This window comes from Chiloscyllium plagiosum, chromosome 3 (assembly GCF_004010195.1).
Source record: "Chiloscyllium plagiosum isolate BGI_BamShark_2017 chromosome 3, ASM401019v2, whole genome shotgun sequence".
Classification (NCBI taxonomy): Eukaryota; Metazoa; Chordata; class Chondrichthyes; order Orectolobiformes; family Hemiscylliidae; genus Chiloscyllium; species Chiloscyllium plagiosum.
Window position 1 is genome coordinate 57,241,928 of NC_057712.1, and position 17,833 is coordinate 57,259,760.

The 17,833-nt window shown below is 37.9% G+C and overlaps 1 protein-coding gene across 1 annotated transcript in view; it reads right to left on the minus strand.

Annotated features, from left to right (window-relative positions):
- Positions 1–17,833, minus strand: part of gckr (glucokinase (hexokinase 4) regulator) — a 65,220-nt gene that overhangs the window by 29,880 nt on the left and 17,507 nt on the right. Inside the window, 4 exon segments of the mRNA XM_043687503.1 lie at positions 1,699–1,816; positions 5,397–5,502; positions 10,249–10,343; positions 14,331–14,384. Of these exon segments, the coding sequence (XP_043543438.1) occupies positions 1,699–1,816; positions 5,397–5,502; positions 10,249–10,343; positions 14,331–14,384 (373 nt within the window).

Below are 17,833 nucleotides of genomic sequence, written 5' to 3' on the forward strand. Positions count from 1 at the left end.
GCTCGCCTCAAAATATGGAGATCTGAGAGTGACTTCCTCACAATTATCCTGATGTAGAATTTTGTATAGAATTTTCAAGAGGTACAGTAGAATCTGTGATATGTTAAATTATACATGAACAGTGTAGAAGGAGCAAGTTTTTTGATCCACTTGTTCATTTTTGATTTTATTTTTACTATGAATTTGACAGAAAACTTCCACAGCAACAGTGTGGGAAGGCAACAAGCAAGGTAACCTGATCAGTTGGACCAGGATCTCCAGCAGCAGGTGGTGACAGTGATGCACAGTACCGAGCAGGGAGCTGGAACAGTCAAATGCACCTTTTCTGGAGGAAAGCATTTTTTGGACAAAGGAGGCCTTATGGGAAGGAATGAGTCAGACAAAGGATTTCCTCAACCGTATATGAATCACTAATTTAATTCCCCGTGTAAATACTCTGCTCTTCTTGTTTAGTTTTAATTTCCTTTCATGTTCATAATGACCTGATGCCAGTGAAATAAGGAATCCTTGTTTCATGATTTTTGTGCTGCCTGGATGTTTATTCTTATGGCATTCTAGAATACCCACTTGACTGACAATATAATCACATTAAAAACAGAAACAAAGAAATGACGGAAACATAGGCATCACCTATGATGGATGTCATTTTTGCTAGCATTTTTTGTTTTGTGTCACGTTTCCAACAGCTTTATTATCTTCTTTTCCCTTAGAAATGGTAAAAGTCATGCTCAAATTCCTGTCATGATTTTTAATTATATTCTGCTTTAAATAACTTTGAAAACTATTAATAAAACATCAGATATTAAAGACCTGTTTCTGTACATTCATTAATATGCAACCTAAAATGTGATATAGTTTGGTTGGGTCACTATTTTAAAAATTGCATGCAGTCCTTAACAATTGTGTCCCGCAATCTTTCTAAGAGTCAATGTTTATTAAGTCCCAAGATGTGTGTCAGAATGCATTGTATGGAACTTGACAAATTCAAGGTAACTAATTGAAAAACAACTACTGAGCCAATATATACTATTTTATTACTCATTCTGCATTTTGTATACTGCAGCTATTCTATAAAATATACTGACATTTAGTTGCTACTTCTATTAACTTGCTGGTTTATTTCCAACCAATACTTACATTTATTAAAGAAAGTAACTAAAGACTTCTTACAAATCTCTAGCCTCACATTTTGCCTCTTTTACCATGATTGCTAATGTCTCACCCACCTTTTTAAGAGATTTTAATACAACATCTGTTTCTCAGTCTGTACCTGACATTAATTTCCAATCTGAGGCATCTTGGCCAAAAAGGTTGTGAAGGCTCTGTCAATAATGATCTTAACAGCAGCTAGGGGGTTGTAGGCATAGATATCTGCCCTGATTTTCTTGTCAAAGTCAATTACCTGTGCTGAATTTGAATCTTACCGGATAATGGTTATACGAAGGGAAATCCTCTATGCATATATCATCAAGATAAAAGAATGTGCTGAAAATGCATTGAATAATGATAAAAGTAAACATGCAAAATTCTATTCACTTTCAAACTGCTCTTTCAATCATCAAATAGGCTTCTCTGCTTTATTTCTTTCATTTTAGATTGGCAGCATTTTACAATATAAAAATCCACAATTGACTAGAAAATTAGCTAGAAATACAAAACAATTCACAAAATTATGGGAGGAAACTAATTTGCACATACCCATCTGTATATCACTGTTGTTTGCCAAAGCCTTGTGTTCAGCCAGGAAAATGGTCTCCAGGAGGATTTTGGTGGCACTTCCACATTTCATGCAGGATGATCCAGTGATTCCTTCAGGCTAAAAGATTTTAATTTCACAAAGCTTTACAATGACAATACTATTATGTGGAAGCAGATATTTACTCTCTAATTATTACTGTCTGACAATAATATTTGCATATAACTATTTGGTGTTGGTGTTATATCTAAACATATTGTAGTCTTGAATAACTTTCCCAACGATTTTCCACATTGCTGTAAAAGAAAATTTGTGGCTTTAGGTTTAATAGTCTTTTTTTTAAGAATAAATGATCTGAAACTGAAAGTTACCCTTGTTTTTAAAAAGCTGCCAAACGATTTAATGCAGCAAAAATGGAAAACTGTAAATCCCAATTGTTTTCAGCACTAGAAACTGGCATAATCACTCTGGATTTATGCATATCAGTGGTTCCTGACATTGACTACCTTAGATAGTATGATCAGTATTGGTTCTCACAGTCAAAAACATAAAACCCACCTGCCACTGAGATATTGACAAACCAACCGCATCCTCTTCAGACTCATTTCAAGGGAACAAACAAATTGACTAAAGAAAAATATATTTCTTGTGACTCCCAGCATTGAGGCACAAATTCATTGCTGACCAGTGTTTCATGTGTACCTTTTGCACATTATGTTGGGACTCCTTCCTGCTCCTTCTATTTTAGGTGCTAGCTCCATGAGTCATTTACTCCTTACTCCTCCCCCACCCCACCTTCGGCATAAAAACCAACATTGTCCTAGTTGCTATCAGTTCTGCGGAAGGGTCATTGGACCCGAAGTGTTAACTCTGATTTCTCTCCTTAGATGCTGCCAGACCTACTGACCTTTTCCAGCAATTTCTGTATTTGTTTCTGATTTCCAGCATCTGCAGTTCTTTCAGTTTTTATTTAGAGGAGGTGAATATCTCTTTACAGAGCACTGAAAATGTTTTCATTCTGACCTGTACCATTCATGAACGGAGTGTCAATAGAGAAGCACCAGTGACAGTGTTCATTGATAGTAAATTGCTTTGAGGTCTAAATTGCACTGAGTGATGCTTATGTGAATATCTTCATTAGATTAAGTCTGTTTCTGGTCAGTAAACCGACCATCTAAACTAAGATTTGATGAAAAACATGGTCAGTTATTTTCTTGCTTCTGTTATGAGAGAAAGTGAGGACTGCAGATGCTAGAGATCAGAGCTGCAAATGTGTTGCTGGAAAAGCGCAGCAGGTCAGGCAACATCCAAGGAGCAGGAGAATCAACGCAGAAGGGCTCATGCCCGAAACGTCGATTCTCCTGCTCCTTGGATGCTGCCTGACCTGCTGCGCTTTTCCAGCAACACATTTTCAGCTCTTGCTTCTGTTATGGCCAGGTGAGGAGTGGTGATAGTTCTCTGCTAGTTAGCTCCTTAGTGAGTCAGAACATAACCACAGAATTGTTACGATGCCACTTGGACCTTCATATTTGCACCTTTTCTCTGAAAGAGCATTTTAACTAAATATGAGCAATGTACAAGAGTAGACCATTTTGAGCCTTTTCCCCATAATGCTGCACAGTATTTGAATAGAAACAAAGATTTTTTAAAATATTCATTCACAAGACGTGGGCATCACTTGCACATATTGCCCATCCCTAGCTGTCCTTGAGAAAGTGATGGTGAGCTGCCTTCTTGAACCACTGCAGTCCATTTGTTGGAAGTAGTCCCACAATGCCACTAGGAAAGGAGTTTCAGGATTTTGACTCAGTGACATTGAAGGAATATTGATGTATTTTCAAGTCTGGATACTATTGGCTTGGAGGGGAAGTTGCACATGGTGGTGTTGCAATGTATCTGCTCCACTTAGCCTTCTAGATATGTAACAGTTGTGGGTTTGGAAGATGTTATTGAATGAGCTTTGGTGAATTTCAGAAGTGCATCTTGTAAATGATGACGTTCAGTCTGAAGAAGAGATGTGAAATGTTGACTCTGTTTTCTCTCCACAGATGTTGTCAGATCTACTGAGTTTCTCTAGAAATTTTTGTTTTTGATATTAGGATGCCAAAGTATAAATAATATCTATTATCACAAATGCTGTTGGTTTTATAAGAAATGGTTAATTAACTTTGCTCTTAGAGTTTCTCTCAGAATTGGAAAAAAAACTGTTTCCAATTTCTATTCTGCCCTTCCTTGACCTCCATTTCCATTTTTGTGGATTAAGTTGTTCATCAATATCCACTTCAAATTCACCAACTCCCAGTTACTCTGACTACCCAGCCTCACAACCCACTTCCTGAATGGCTCCATTCCATTCTCACAGTTTCTCCATCACCATTGGATCTGTTCTGATGATGCCACCATCCAGAGGGGTACTTCCAACATGTCATGTCTTCCTTTTTTCTTCAAATGCAGGTTTCCCCTGCTATAATTTACAGGACCCTCTTGGACTTTCTGATTGATTTCCTGCAATTCTGTTCTCTTTTATTCCACAATCACAATAAGGTTCCCCTTATCGTCATTCTCCACGCCATACACCTCTGCATTCAAAAGGATCATTCTCCATCGCTTCCACCACCTCCAGTAGGATGCAGCCACTAGTTCTCCACCTCGTCTCTTGTCACTATTTGCAGAGACCATTCCCTCCAAAACACCCTGGTCCACTCCTCTATCACTCTCAACATCAACCCCCAATCACTTCACCCGACCATGCCACCCCACCCCAACCAGGCCCCCCCGGCTCCCTCTTCTTGTGACACCTTTCCAGACATTCACGAAGGGTGTAACACATGCTCTTTTTCTTCTTCCATCCTCGCTATCAGAAGTGCCAACATATCTTCTGTATGAGGCAACATTTTATTTGTACTTCTCTCAATCTAGCCTACTGTATTTGTTGTTTACCATGTGATCATTACTTTGATGAGCGCAAACTCAGACTGGATGATCACTGTGCAGAACACCTCTGCCATGTCCCTAATAATAACCATGACTTTCCAGTCACTTGCCATTTCAATATACCATATTACTCGCTTTCTAATATTTCTGCCCAGGTCAGTTGCAGTGTTCCAATATAGCTCAACACAAGCTGGAGGAATGACACCTCATTTTTCACTTAAGACCTTTATAGACTTTGGCAGTCAACATGGTGTTCAAAATTTCTGTTGATGAACTCTCCTCAATTTTCATTACAAACACTGTCCCCCATGTCTTACTTGCATGAATTTGCTCTTGGCAGAGCTGATCTATTTTCTGTTATTAGCACCAACTTTTCATCTATGTTCCTCTATTACTAATAGCAGACTTGTCGCCTTTTGCTCTGAGCACATTCGCCATTTGTTTTACTTGCTTCCCATGTACTTTTTCAATGCCAAATCAACTATCATTTTAACAGACCTCTTCAGTTTGAAAGAGGTCACTTTGGAGTCACAATATATTTCTCCCTGCACAGAAACTTCCAGAACTACTGAGTTTCTCCAGCCCTTTCTGTTTATGTTTTTCTTCTTAGAGTTGATGTTACTTGAAGAACATAGTTTTAATCTTTAAAGGATTGAAGATCATTTTTATCACTGCTTGATTGCTGAAGTTATAGAAACTAAATTATTCTGGACAATAGTTTTTGTACAGTCAGCCACGAGAAAAATCCTGGAAAGGCTATACTTACCCCAACAATGGGGTTAATGATATATGCCTTGTGTAGCTTTTCCAATTTCTGAATTCCTTCTGTCACTTGAAGAAATGTAGAATGCCATCCCTCTATTTTGTCAGATCTTTAAATAAAAAGCTAGCAAACCTGTCATGTACCTCATTCCCCACTTTGCATTTATAATCATAGATATATACAGTGTGGAAACAGACCCTTTGGTCCAACTTGACCATGCCGACCACATATCCCAACCCAATCTAGTCCCACCTTCCAACACCCGGCCCATATCCTTCTAAATCCTTCTTATTCATATACCCATCCAGATGCCTTTTAAATGTTGTAATTGTACCAGCCTCCACCATTTTCTCTGGCAGTTTATTCCATACATGCACCATCCTCTGTGTGGAAACGTTGCCCCTTAGGTTCCTTTTAAATCTTTCCCCTTTCATCTTAAATCTGTGCCCTCTAGTTTGGAGTCCCCCACCCTAGCGAAAACACCTTGTCTACTTATCCTTTCCATGCCTCTCATGAATTTATAAATATCTATTAGGTCACTCTTCAGCCTCTGATGCTCCAGAGAAAATAGCTCCAGCCTATTCAGCTTCTCTCTATAGCACAAAGCCTCCAACTCTAGCAACATCTTCATTGACACCATTTGAGTGTGAAACAAATTGAAAGAACAATATTTAAATGACCGTGCTTCAAGGTGAGGAATAATTGGAGGATTTAATAACAAGATGGGTGGCTCAGTGGTTAGTACTGCTGCTCATAGTGCCAGGGATTTGGGTTTGATTCCACCCTCGGGTGACTGTCTGTGTGGAGTTTGTTTGCGTGGGTTTCCTTTAGGTGCTCTGATTTTCTCCCATAGTCCAAAGATGTGCAGGTTCGGAAGATTGAAAATGTGTTCATGAGAAATAGGTGTCACTGGCTGAGACATCATGTATTGCCCATTCCTAATTGTGATTGATCTGAAAGGATTGGTAGGGCTATTTCACAATACAGTCAAGAGTCAATAAAATTGCTGTGGGTCTGGAATCACACGTAGACTAGACCAAGTAAGGATAACAGATTCCTTGCCCTACAGGACATTATTAAAACAGATAGCTGTTCGCAACAATTGACAGGGATTACATGGTCACTTTTAGACAAACTTTTAATTCTAGATTTTCATTGAATTCAAATTTCACCACTTGCTATGGTGGAATTGGAAAACCACCAAGGAGCCAACACAATTCAAAAAGGGAGGAGGTAAAAAGTGAGTAACTATAGGCCGATTAATATATATTGTTGGAAAAGTATGGGAATCAATTACTAGAGAAGTAATTTGGAAAATGAAAATCTAATACAGCAGAGTCAGTATGCTTTCATGAAGTTCTATCTAACTAATTTATTAGAGTTTTCAAAGAAGTCTCAACCGGAATGTATAGAGGGGAACCAATAAAGGTGCTATATTTGCATTTCCAGAAAGTGTTTGACAAGGCATTTCTCAAAAGGTTAAGTCATAATGAAAGAGTTTACTGTATTGGGGGTAGTATATTGGTGAGGATAGTGAATTGGCTAATGAGCAGTAAACAGTGAGTGGGGATAACAGGTTCGCTTTCATGTTGGTGACCTGTGATCAGTGGAGTTCCACAGAGGTCAGCGTTAGGCCACAACTGTTTACTCTGTGCATGAATTACTTGAACAAAGGAAATGTATGTACTCTAGCCAACTTTGCAGATGACAAAAAAAATTGGAAATTCAGGTTATGAGAGGGACACAAACAGTCTGCAGAGGAATATTGATAGGTTAAGTAAGCAGGCAAAAATGTTGGCAAATGTAATATGGGAAAGTCTAAAATTGTTCATTTTGGAAAGGAGAGCAAAGAACGGAGTGATATTTAAATGGAGAACAACTACAGAAAACATCAACACAAAGGGACTTGAAGTACTTGTGCACAAAACACAGAAAAGTGGTACTTTGGTGTAGCAGGTAATTAGGAAGACTAATGGAACATTGGCACTTATTTCAAGGTGTTTGGAAGATAAGATCAGAGAAATCTTACTGCAACTGTGCAAGTTGCTGGTGAGAACACATCTGGAGTACTGTGAACCGTTTTGGTCCCCTTATTTAAAGAAATATACTATTTAATTGGAGGCAACTCAGAGAAAATCCATTTCGATAATCCCTGGTATGGAGGGATTGTCGTATGAACAAAGATTAAACAGATTGACACTCTACTTATTAGAATTTAGAAGAATGAGAGGTGATCTCATTGAAACATATTGGATTTTTAAGGGGCTCGACAGGGTTAGTGCTAAGAAGATGTTTCCCTTCATAGGAGAGTCTAGACCATAGGATATAATCACAGAATTAAAGGGCACCAATTTAAGAGTGAGGTGAGGGGGAATTTCTTCTCTCAGATGGTTGTGAATCTTTAGAACAGCTTGCCACAGAGAACTGTGCGGGCAGAGACTTTGTGTGTATTTAAAGCTGAGATAGATAGATTCTTGGTCAGTAGGGAAATCAAGTGTAGTGGGGAAAGGGCAAGAAAGTGGACACAAGAAGCACTGGATTGGTGATAATCCTATTGAATGATGCAGCATACTAGAGGGCCAAATGATCTTTCCCTGTTCCTATTTCTTATGGTTTTATGGGATTAGAACTCATTTTTAGTCTAGTGAATTACTACTACAGCTTTCCCTATTATAGAGGTGTAACTAGGCAGTCTTGGTGATGGAGTGATGAGATGTTGGATGATGTTACAGAGTTGAAAATAAACTGTCTTAATGTTTGTGCTGACATGGAACTCTGGAAGCTCATTTCAAGGTCAAATATGGTAACAATGTTGTTAATAATATGGATTAGCTTCAAGCAGCAGCAAGGAAATGGAATGGTGCTGTCATTTAGGAACAAAGTTTATGGTGAGGTTCAAAAGTAGTGGCTTTGATTTTCCCAATATTTGATTAGGGATAATCTCTGTCACCAAGCACCAGATGCAAGAAGAACTGTGTAACAAATTAGAGACATGGGTCAAAAGAAGAGGTGGTGAGATTGAACTGGGTACTATCAGTGTACTTTAGGAAATGAATCCTATTATCAGATATTGCTGCCAAGAGGCAGAATACAGTCAGTTCTGCTATAATGCGCGTTTCTTCAATGCAAATTTGCTATAACATGAATGAAGAATTTATACCATTATTTGTAGAATGCAAACTTTCCTTACTTGGCTATAATGCAATTCTAGTCCCACTGATTTAAATGATACTGCTATTATGCAATTTTCTTATAACGCCGCATCTCACAGGAATGGAATTATTGTGTTATATCAGAACAAACTGTATAATTGAGAAAAAGAATGTAGGAATAGATGGAAGATACTCAAGATGGTGATAGGAAGTGGGAAGAGAAGACTTTGTAGATTGTTCACTGCCTATACTGGAGAGCACAGTTTTACCCAACTGGACAGATGTGGAGAGGTATCAAAGGTGATCATTCTGATGTTTGATGTCAACCTTGTCTTAATTAGCATAATTCTCACCATGAATAGAGTTGAAAAACTCTGATATGAGGCAATGCAGTAAAATTTGTCCATATCACATTTTTAGTGAATTTTCCTTTTTTAAGGTCACATTCTTGACAAATTATTCTCTTAAAACTAATTTTATTTCAGGTTTCTGTGACAGCTATGGTGACCAGGAAGCGGTAGTTTGCTTTGTTAATAGTAAAATCAAATAGTTGTTTTGAAATCAACTTATTCAATGTGTGTGTTATTTTGTAGTTTCTATTAGGTAGAAACTAATGATGATAAGAAATAAATTATGGAACTCGTTAGCATTAGTATTTAAAAACTAATAGCCTTGAAATTGCATTCATTGTTCAATGGTTAACCTAGTGGAGATGTCATGCATCTAGAACTTAATAGAAAGATACACACATTAGTATTTCAATTGTAGCTGCTCTTAGTGAGTTTTGAGAAGATTGTAGCTACTCTGTAAGATGGATACTACTGCAATAAGATAGGTGGCTTTTCATTCTTCTGGATATGGTTTACTGTATGGGAGAATGCAAGTGTAATGGTGCTATCACTAGACTAGTAATTCAGAGGCCCAGATTAATGTTCTGAGGACATGGTTTTGAGGGATATTGGCCAAATATTGGCAAACGGAACTAAATTAATTTCGGATATCTGGTCAGCATGGATGAGTTGGACTGAAGGGTATGTCTCCTTGACTCTCTGGTTATAATGTCAGAAGTCTACCATTTTTACCTGGTCTGTCAATATGTAACACCATACTTACAGAAATGTGGTTGATTCTTAACTGTGCTTTCCATATTCTTCAAGGTCAATTAGGGTTTGGCAAAAAATGCAGTCCTTGCCTAGATTTCATCAAATAAAAGGGTCTGTATTTGGTTTCAGGTATCTCCACCCATCATATTCTTGCATTGTCTTGAATTTTCTTCCCAAACCCTTCCAGCAGCTGCACTTCTCCCTATTTTTGACATCTTCCTGAAAATCCTGACTTTCAACTATGGCTCTGATAACTTTCCTTACCCTGTGAGTCCTGGTAGTCCCCACCCATTCCTTTCATCTGCTGGCTTATGCCTCTTCCTCACCCCTGCCCAATGTAGTACTTTGGTAGATATCTCTATGTTAAGAATCCTGATCAGTTGTAGGTTGTAGGGAACATAGAAAACAATTTTTTAATGAAGGAAATACTTATATAAAAAATGTATATTTAAGTGAAGCATCACAATGGCTGTCTAAAACTGCAGAAGAGCAATCTATGATCCTGATATGGACAAAGCAATTTTCACTGGGGATACAGTAGAAAGAGTTCCTGAGTATATTATAACAGCCTTGGATTAACAGTGTTACGATATTTCATACTTTGCCATATTAACTGGATTGAACTGCACGAGAACAGGGATGAATTTCTTTAGGTTGTTCATGCAGATGTGCAGTTGACCAGCAACAAATAGAGCCTGCAAAATGTTTATAAGGTATTAAACCATGATAAACCCAAGAATAGATACCAAAATATTATGCTGTCATATTTTAAACACAGGACTTTATAAGCCTCATGCACCACTTAAGCATTAAGAACCATTATGTGCCTTACAATGTGATGGCAAACATTATCGGTCATTCTTCTTCAATGTATCTGAATTTGATTCCATGATCTTGCAATCTGGCAGGAATTGTGCTTACTGTAAGCATGATCCAGAATTTTGTTGTCAGTAATTGTAGCTATAGCTTCGAGCAATGCTCCCTGGATATGAGACTTCTCCTTTGATTTTTTACAAGACCATGGCAACATTTTTCTAAAGGTTACTTAGTGCACATTAGAAAAATATCAGTACATTCAATGTTCTCGAAGGCTGGACAAATATTGAAGGTGCCTAATAAATCCATAACATGTAGGGGCAGAAGTAGCCCATTCATCTCATATCAATGAGATCTCATGAAGCTTGCCTCCACATTTTTGCTTTTTCCCCATTCCCCTTGATTCCCTTACTGATTAGAAGTCTGTCTACCTCAGCCTTGAAAACACTTAGTGATCAAACCTTAGCAGCCCCTTATGGTAAATAATTCTGAGATTTATTACTTTTTACGGTAAAAGGTAAATTCATCTCTCTCTCAAATGTGCGACTCTTTATTCTGAGATTATGCCTTTTGGTCCTAGGGTCTACCTATCACAATGGGAAAAAAAAGACCATTCTGCATGTTGGCAAACTGTCAAGTCCTCTAAGAATCTTACATGTTTCAATAAAGTTGCCTCTCATTCTTCTAAGTTCCAACACGTGTAAGCACAGCCTCATCACGTTCTCCTTGTAAGAAACTCCCTCCACACCTGATATCAGCCAAGTGAACCTTCTCTGGACTGTCTCCAATGCCAGTATATCTTTCCTTTGATTAAAGGGACCAAAACTGTTCACAGTATTCGAGCTGTGGTCTGACTCGTGCCTTGTACAGTTTTAGTAAAACTTTGCTAGGTTATTTCTTCATTGTCTGTGAAATAAAGGCAAACATTTCATTTAGCTTCCCTATTGTATGCTAGCCTTTTGTAATTCATGGATGATGCCTCCCAAATTCCTCCTAGTTTTTCTCCATTCAAATCATATTTAGTTGCTCTATTCTTCTTGCCCAAGTGCATAACCTCTATTCCCTGTATTCTATTCCATCTGCTACGTTTCTAGCCCCTCGCTTATCCTACCTATATGCCTCAGCAGACTCTTTGTGGCATTCTCACCACTTGCTTCCCCACCTACTTTTGTGCTTCTCTGGAATTTAGAAGAATGACAACAGATCAAATTGATGCAGGCAAGATGATAAAGGGGATGGACAAAGTAGATGTAGAGAGGTTGTTTCCTCATCTGGGGCAATCTAGAGAGAAAGGTCACAGTTTCTGGATAAAAGGTAGCAGATTAAAACAGAGGTGAGTAGAAATTACTTGTCTGAAAGGGTCAGGAATCTATGGACTTCACTATGTCAGCTTAGGAGGAGATAGACAGATTTTAATTAGTATTGGGCTAAAGGGTTATGGAGATTGGGTAGGAAAGTGGACTTGAGGCTGAGATGAGACTAGCCGTGATCGTATTAAATGGGGGACCAGGCTTGAGCGGCTGAATTATCTACTCCTGCTTCTAGTTCCTATGTTCTTTTGCATCATCTGAAAACTCAGCTTTGGTAAATTCATTTTCCTTATCCAAGTTATTAACATATATTGTCAATATTTGCGGTCTCTGAATTGATCCCTGTGGCACACTACTAGTTGCAGGTTGCCATTCTGAAAATGTGCTCCTTATCTTAGCTCTCTGTCTTCTATTAGTTAACCAAACCTCTATTCATGCTAATATAGTACCTCCAACACCACAGGCTCTTAACTTAATAGCCCAATGTTTGGTACCTTATCAAAAATCTGAAAAATCCAAACAAATTACATACATTGTCATAGAATCATAGTCATACAGCATGTAAACAGATCCTTTGGTCTGACAGTTCATGCTGAACATAATTCTAAATTAAACTGGTGCCACTTGCCTGCTCCTGGCCCATTTCCCTCCAAACCTTTCCTATTCATGAACTTATCTAAATGTCTTGTAAATGTTATAATTATACCGACATCCATCACTTCCTCAGGAAGTTTATTCTACATGCAAACTACCCTCTATGTCTAAACATTTGCCCCTCATATCGCTTTTTTAAAATCTCTCTCCTCTCACCTTAAAAATGTGCTCCTTGTCTTGAAATCCCCCATCCTGGAGGAAAGAAAACTACTGTTAACTTTATCCACACCACTCATTATTTTATAAATCTCTGTAAGGTCGCATTTCAATCTCCTATGCTTCAGTGAGAAAAGTCCCGGCCTATCCAGCCTTTCTTTATAACTCAAAACTTCCATATCTGACAACATCCTGGTAAGTCTCTGTTGAACTCTATCCTTCCTATAACTAGGCAATCAGAATTGGACTTGATTTTGCAGATGAGTCCTCACCAATGTCCTTTACAACCTCAACATGACTTCCCAACTCCTTTACACAAAGGACTGAACAATGACAGCAAACATTGCTAAATGCCTTCATAACTACCCTGTCTATATGTGGCACAAACTTCAGTCTTTCCTTTATCTATTCTGCTTGCTACCTCCTTAAAGAATTGTAGTAAATTTGTCAGGCATAATTTCCTCTTCATGAAGCCATGCTGACTCTGGTTGACTATATGATTTATTTCTAAATGCTCTGCTGTTATATCCTTTATAGTAGCTGTTAACATTTTCCCAGTAATAACACCATAAAGATGATAGTGCTGTAATTGTGGATGTGATAATAGTACCCCCACCTCCATCTACCTATTACACTCTCAGCTGCCTTCCCCCTATCCCCACCCTCTCCCTCCCATTTATCTCACCAACCCCAAGGCTCCCAGCCTCATTCCTGATGCAGGGCTTTTACCCAAAGTGTCAATTCTCCTGCTGCTCGGATGCTGCCATGCTCTAATCTCCAGCATCCTCAGTCCCCACTTTCGCCGACTGAAGTTTTTATGTGAAGTTTCCTAGATCACTAATTTAATGAAAGCATGAATGTAATGTCTTTGCAAATGGGTGAACTGCCTTAAAAATAAAGAACAAAAACATTTGATATTAATATAAAGCATACACATTACCGATGCATTTACTTCATTTGGTACTAATTTGAATATTCATATATATTGCCATGGACTAGCAAATTTAATCATGCTAACAATTACATTTATCATGATACCACACAAAAAATTGATAGCTCTTTGATCTAAGTGTTAAATAATTTACACTACAAAGCAAATCATAATAGAAATGGGATGGTGGGGTGGAGAATTTATTGTTAAATGAACAAATGGTGCTATTACAGACAGACTGAAATAAGCAATATAATATTTGCCTCAACTGCAGCATCATCTGTGTCTCCCAAACATCTAGTCACACAATGGAACATCAGTTGACAGGTTATTAGGAGAGTGATTAATCCTTTTCACTAATCAGAAGTGTGTGTGTACATGTGGGCTCTCCTATTTGAAAGAAATTAAAAGTTGAAAAGAAACAGCATACAATTTTTAACTTCACTGCCTAAGCAATAAACTTTTGAAGTTGATTGTCCATTGAGCTGATAGCCTATTGTAATTCAATTGATTTTGACAATGTTGAAAGTTGATTCCATGCATTTAACAATTTTTTACATTAAGTCTAGGACAACTGGCCCATACTGAGAGAACAGTATAGTTCTCATATAACACAATATTTCCATTCTTATGCATTATAAGAAAATTGCACAATACCTGCACCATTTAAACTTGTTTGTAAAAAAGTTCACATTCTACAAATAATGGTCTAAACTCTTCAATCGTGTTAAAGCCAATTCGCATTGAAGAAACACATGTTATAGCAAAATCGACTGTATTTAATTGAAATAACATGCAAATTCCATTCCATTTACTGACAATCCACATGAAATGCCAATGAAAATTACTTTCTCTTTTTTTCCTGAAATCTATCAATAGACATTACATTTAATGCAGAGGAGAGCCATACCATGTTCCCATCCGTTCTGTTGATGGCTGAATCTCTCATTGTACATATATCCTGGTGCCAGCTCATTTATAACAAGCTTCTCCCACTGGTCAGACAAAGCAACAGAGTATCGCTACTTATAATGAGTTTCAGTAACTTGCTCTTAAAATGTGCATCAAACTATTCTGCAATCTTTGCATTTAAAACAAATCTTTTCCCATTTCAGTCAACAATGAAAAACATAAGAGTATAAAAGGATACATTCTTTTCAATCTGCATTAGGCAGGTTGTGAGCAGACATTTTGTGCAGAAACCTAAAGGTTTTCAACAGGCAGACAGAGGAATGCAAGCCACCTGAAAGGAGTATTATATTGAACTAAGATATCTGCAGGGTTGCAACCTGCAGTACTGGAAAATCAAAACAAAGGAATCCTCAGTCCCTCCCTGAACCTGTTCTGCTCAGTCCATCAGTAGGAGTGACCTCTAACTATTTGACTACAGAAGCAATCACAGCTTCTGAATCTTTCTTCAAGTTTTTAACCATTCATTTTGGAAAGATAAACGTGAAGCAAGCCATGCCTGCAATAATAATAGGCTAATGTATTTTCATACATAAGTTCAATCCTTACTTATTTTAAAACCTTCTATTTTAGTGAATACATTTTTTTGTTTTTTATATAAATAACTTTCAGCAATAGTTATGCAATAAACTAATATTTTATCATATGTCTTATGATTTCATGATCTTATGTTTAAAGACTAAAGCTACACTGCTGATTACTTTTGAATTGAAGCACTTGAAAATAAAAAGGGAGCTGTAAATGAACTTTACAATCTTCGCAGTTTACAGAGGACACCCTGTGTGGTCATCATATCTAATACATCATAGATCTTGATGACTATTCAATCAATTTTCTCAGCCGAATTATCATTTTTAAAGAATAGCAAATTAATTTTAATGCATTTAAAAGCAAAGCCACACACTGAAACTTTGAAATACATGAACATGATGAGACAGACAATGAAAAGGACTAATGTAAAATTATTAATTACTCCAAGAAACATGTCTTATTGGTTTCTAGTAGCTATGAGAAAGATCGATCATGTTTTAGGCTACAATTCATGGGGAATTATTCTTATTTTTAAATATAAATTTTTAAATTTGCAATGCATCAAAATGATATTGATTTACTGAAGGATATTTGGAGACATCCGACAAGGATAATTTCAGGATCAAGGATTTTATAAACAGACTTTTGAAGCATTTAAGTAATTATTATGAGAGAAAAGATGTTAGATAAATTGGTGTATTTAAGTAACACAGGCAAAAATAAAGTTGCCACAGTCCTTCCAGATCATAGTACTGCTCTCTCATTGGAGAGAAAGAAAACTAATGATGCTTTAACCTGAGGGTCACCACGCCTCAGATGAGGGGAGAAGCCAAGAAGAAGAGGCCTGCATGATAACCTCAGCCAGTGCAGGAATTGAACCCACACTGTCAGCATCACGAAGTATCCATCCAGCCAACAGACCAATTAATGCAAAAGACTACCCTGGTATCTCACTAGTGGATTTGATGATAGGGAGGGAGAGCCAGGGACACTTCAAATACTGTTTGGCCTGTCAACTATTATTCCATCTGCCCTTTTAGTGTCTCACATTTTAAGGAGAATAGTGTGGTGTTAGGCAGGTTGGCTGCTCTTAGGACTGTTCAAGCCCATCAGTGACCAAATAATGACCAGCTAAGTGCCTCATCTTATGCCTACCCCTACTTTACCCGCGGCAGGAAGAGGTCCCTGTCAAGTTTACAGCCCTGCAGATTTTATTGGGAGAGCTGCTGTCAAGCAAGGGAATACTTTATTCGGTATCTCTGAGCCCAGAGGAGGCATTCTCCCAAGGGATTAACTCTCCAGCTTTTCAAACTCAGCCCCGAAACTCTTCACTGCTCTCACTATAGCTGTAACTTACCTTCAATCGGGCCTCAATTGGTTCCCCTTCCTTTGGGACTCCAAATAGTTAGTAGCACTGGCCATCACTTGAACCTAGAGCTGATGGGACTACAGAGCTGCTGACTATCTAATTGACCAACTGTTCTTTAAGGTATTATTTCTTTGCTAGATGGGGGTTTCAGTCTTAATGTTAGCAAATTAGAGCCCTATTGAATGCAGTGGGACTGACAGTATTAGTGATTCTACTGACTGTTCGGATGATGGGATGGCAAACACTGTCTTGTAAGTTAATGAATTTGAAAAGGTTAACATTGCACACTTATTTAGAGTCCACACAATCAGATGTTGTCAGACAGTCTTAGATGGAAAAAGAAGTGTCCAGCTTGAGATCCTATAGGGGTTGGACATGTCATATCTGGCTCCTGATAGACATAATAATCATGACAAATTAACAAATATCACTGTACCTACTGCTATTGTGCTATAAACGGTGTCTTGTTAAGATAAGAGTACTTTTTGTTAAGAGTTATCAAGTGGGTCATCCTTTCCTACTGTTAATCCTATCAGCTCTTGCAGAATGCAGAAAGGAGGATTGGTCGTACCCCTCTATCCTTATCATTAACTAATAGTGAGTTCCAAATAAAAACCATGTTGAACTTGAGATGTTAAATCTTTTTCTTTCTCTTCAGATGCTGCCAGACTTGTTGTGTTTCTCAACCCCTTTCTGCTTTTATTTCAGATTTTTAGCATTCACAATACTTTGGTTTTAATTAACGAGTACCGGTTTGCCTGATAGATTTATGACGAACTTCTCCATCCGAGAAATCTTGGCCCAGTAGGAAAGAGACCCTATATAGACCATATTCAGAAGATGGCCATTATTTTTGTATAAAATTTAAGGGCCTTCAGTTGTTAGGAGAGAGAAGGAGAACTGACATTTGTTATGTGAGAAAAATACTAAGATTTCAGAAGAATTGATTTCAGTCATTAAAATAATGAGAAGATTAGACATAGTCCAAGTACAGAACCTATTTAAGGTGGATAGGTCAGAGTGGTCAAGGCAAAATTTATTATGAAAGGAAAGGCTGGGTTTTTTGCAATACAGTATTTCTTGTTCTATCTGACTAACATGTGTAATAAATTGATAACTACATTGAGTGGATATTAATTACAAGTATTCAAAAGAAGGTTTCGCAAGTTAATGAGATGGCCAATCTATCGGAGATCCTGAAATGTAGCCAAGTCATCCCAAGATTCTGAAGATTCTTTACGGGTTGGTGAACAAACTCCCAGAATTGTCAATTGTATTTTCTGTGCTTTTACTTCACTCAGGGACAGCATGGCAGCTCAATGGTTAGCACTGCTGCCTTGCAGCGTTAGGGACCCAAGTTTGATTCCAGCTTTGGGTGACTGCTGTGTGGTGTTTGCACATTCACCCGTATCTGTGTGGGTTTCTGCTGGGTGCTCTGGATTCCCCTCA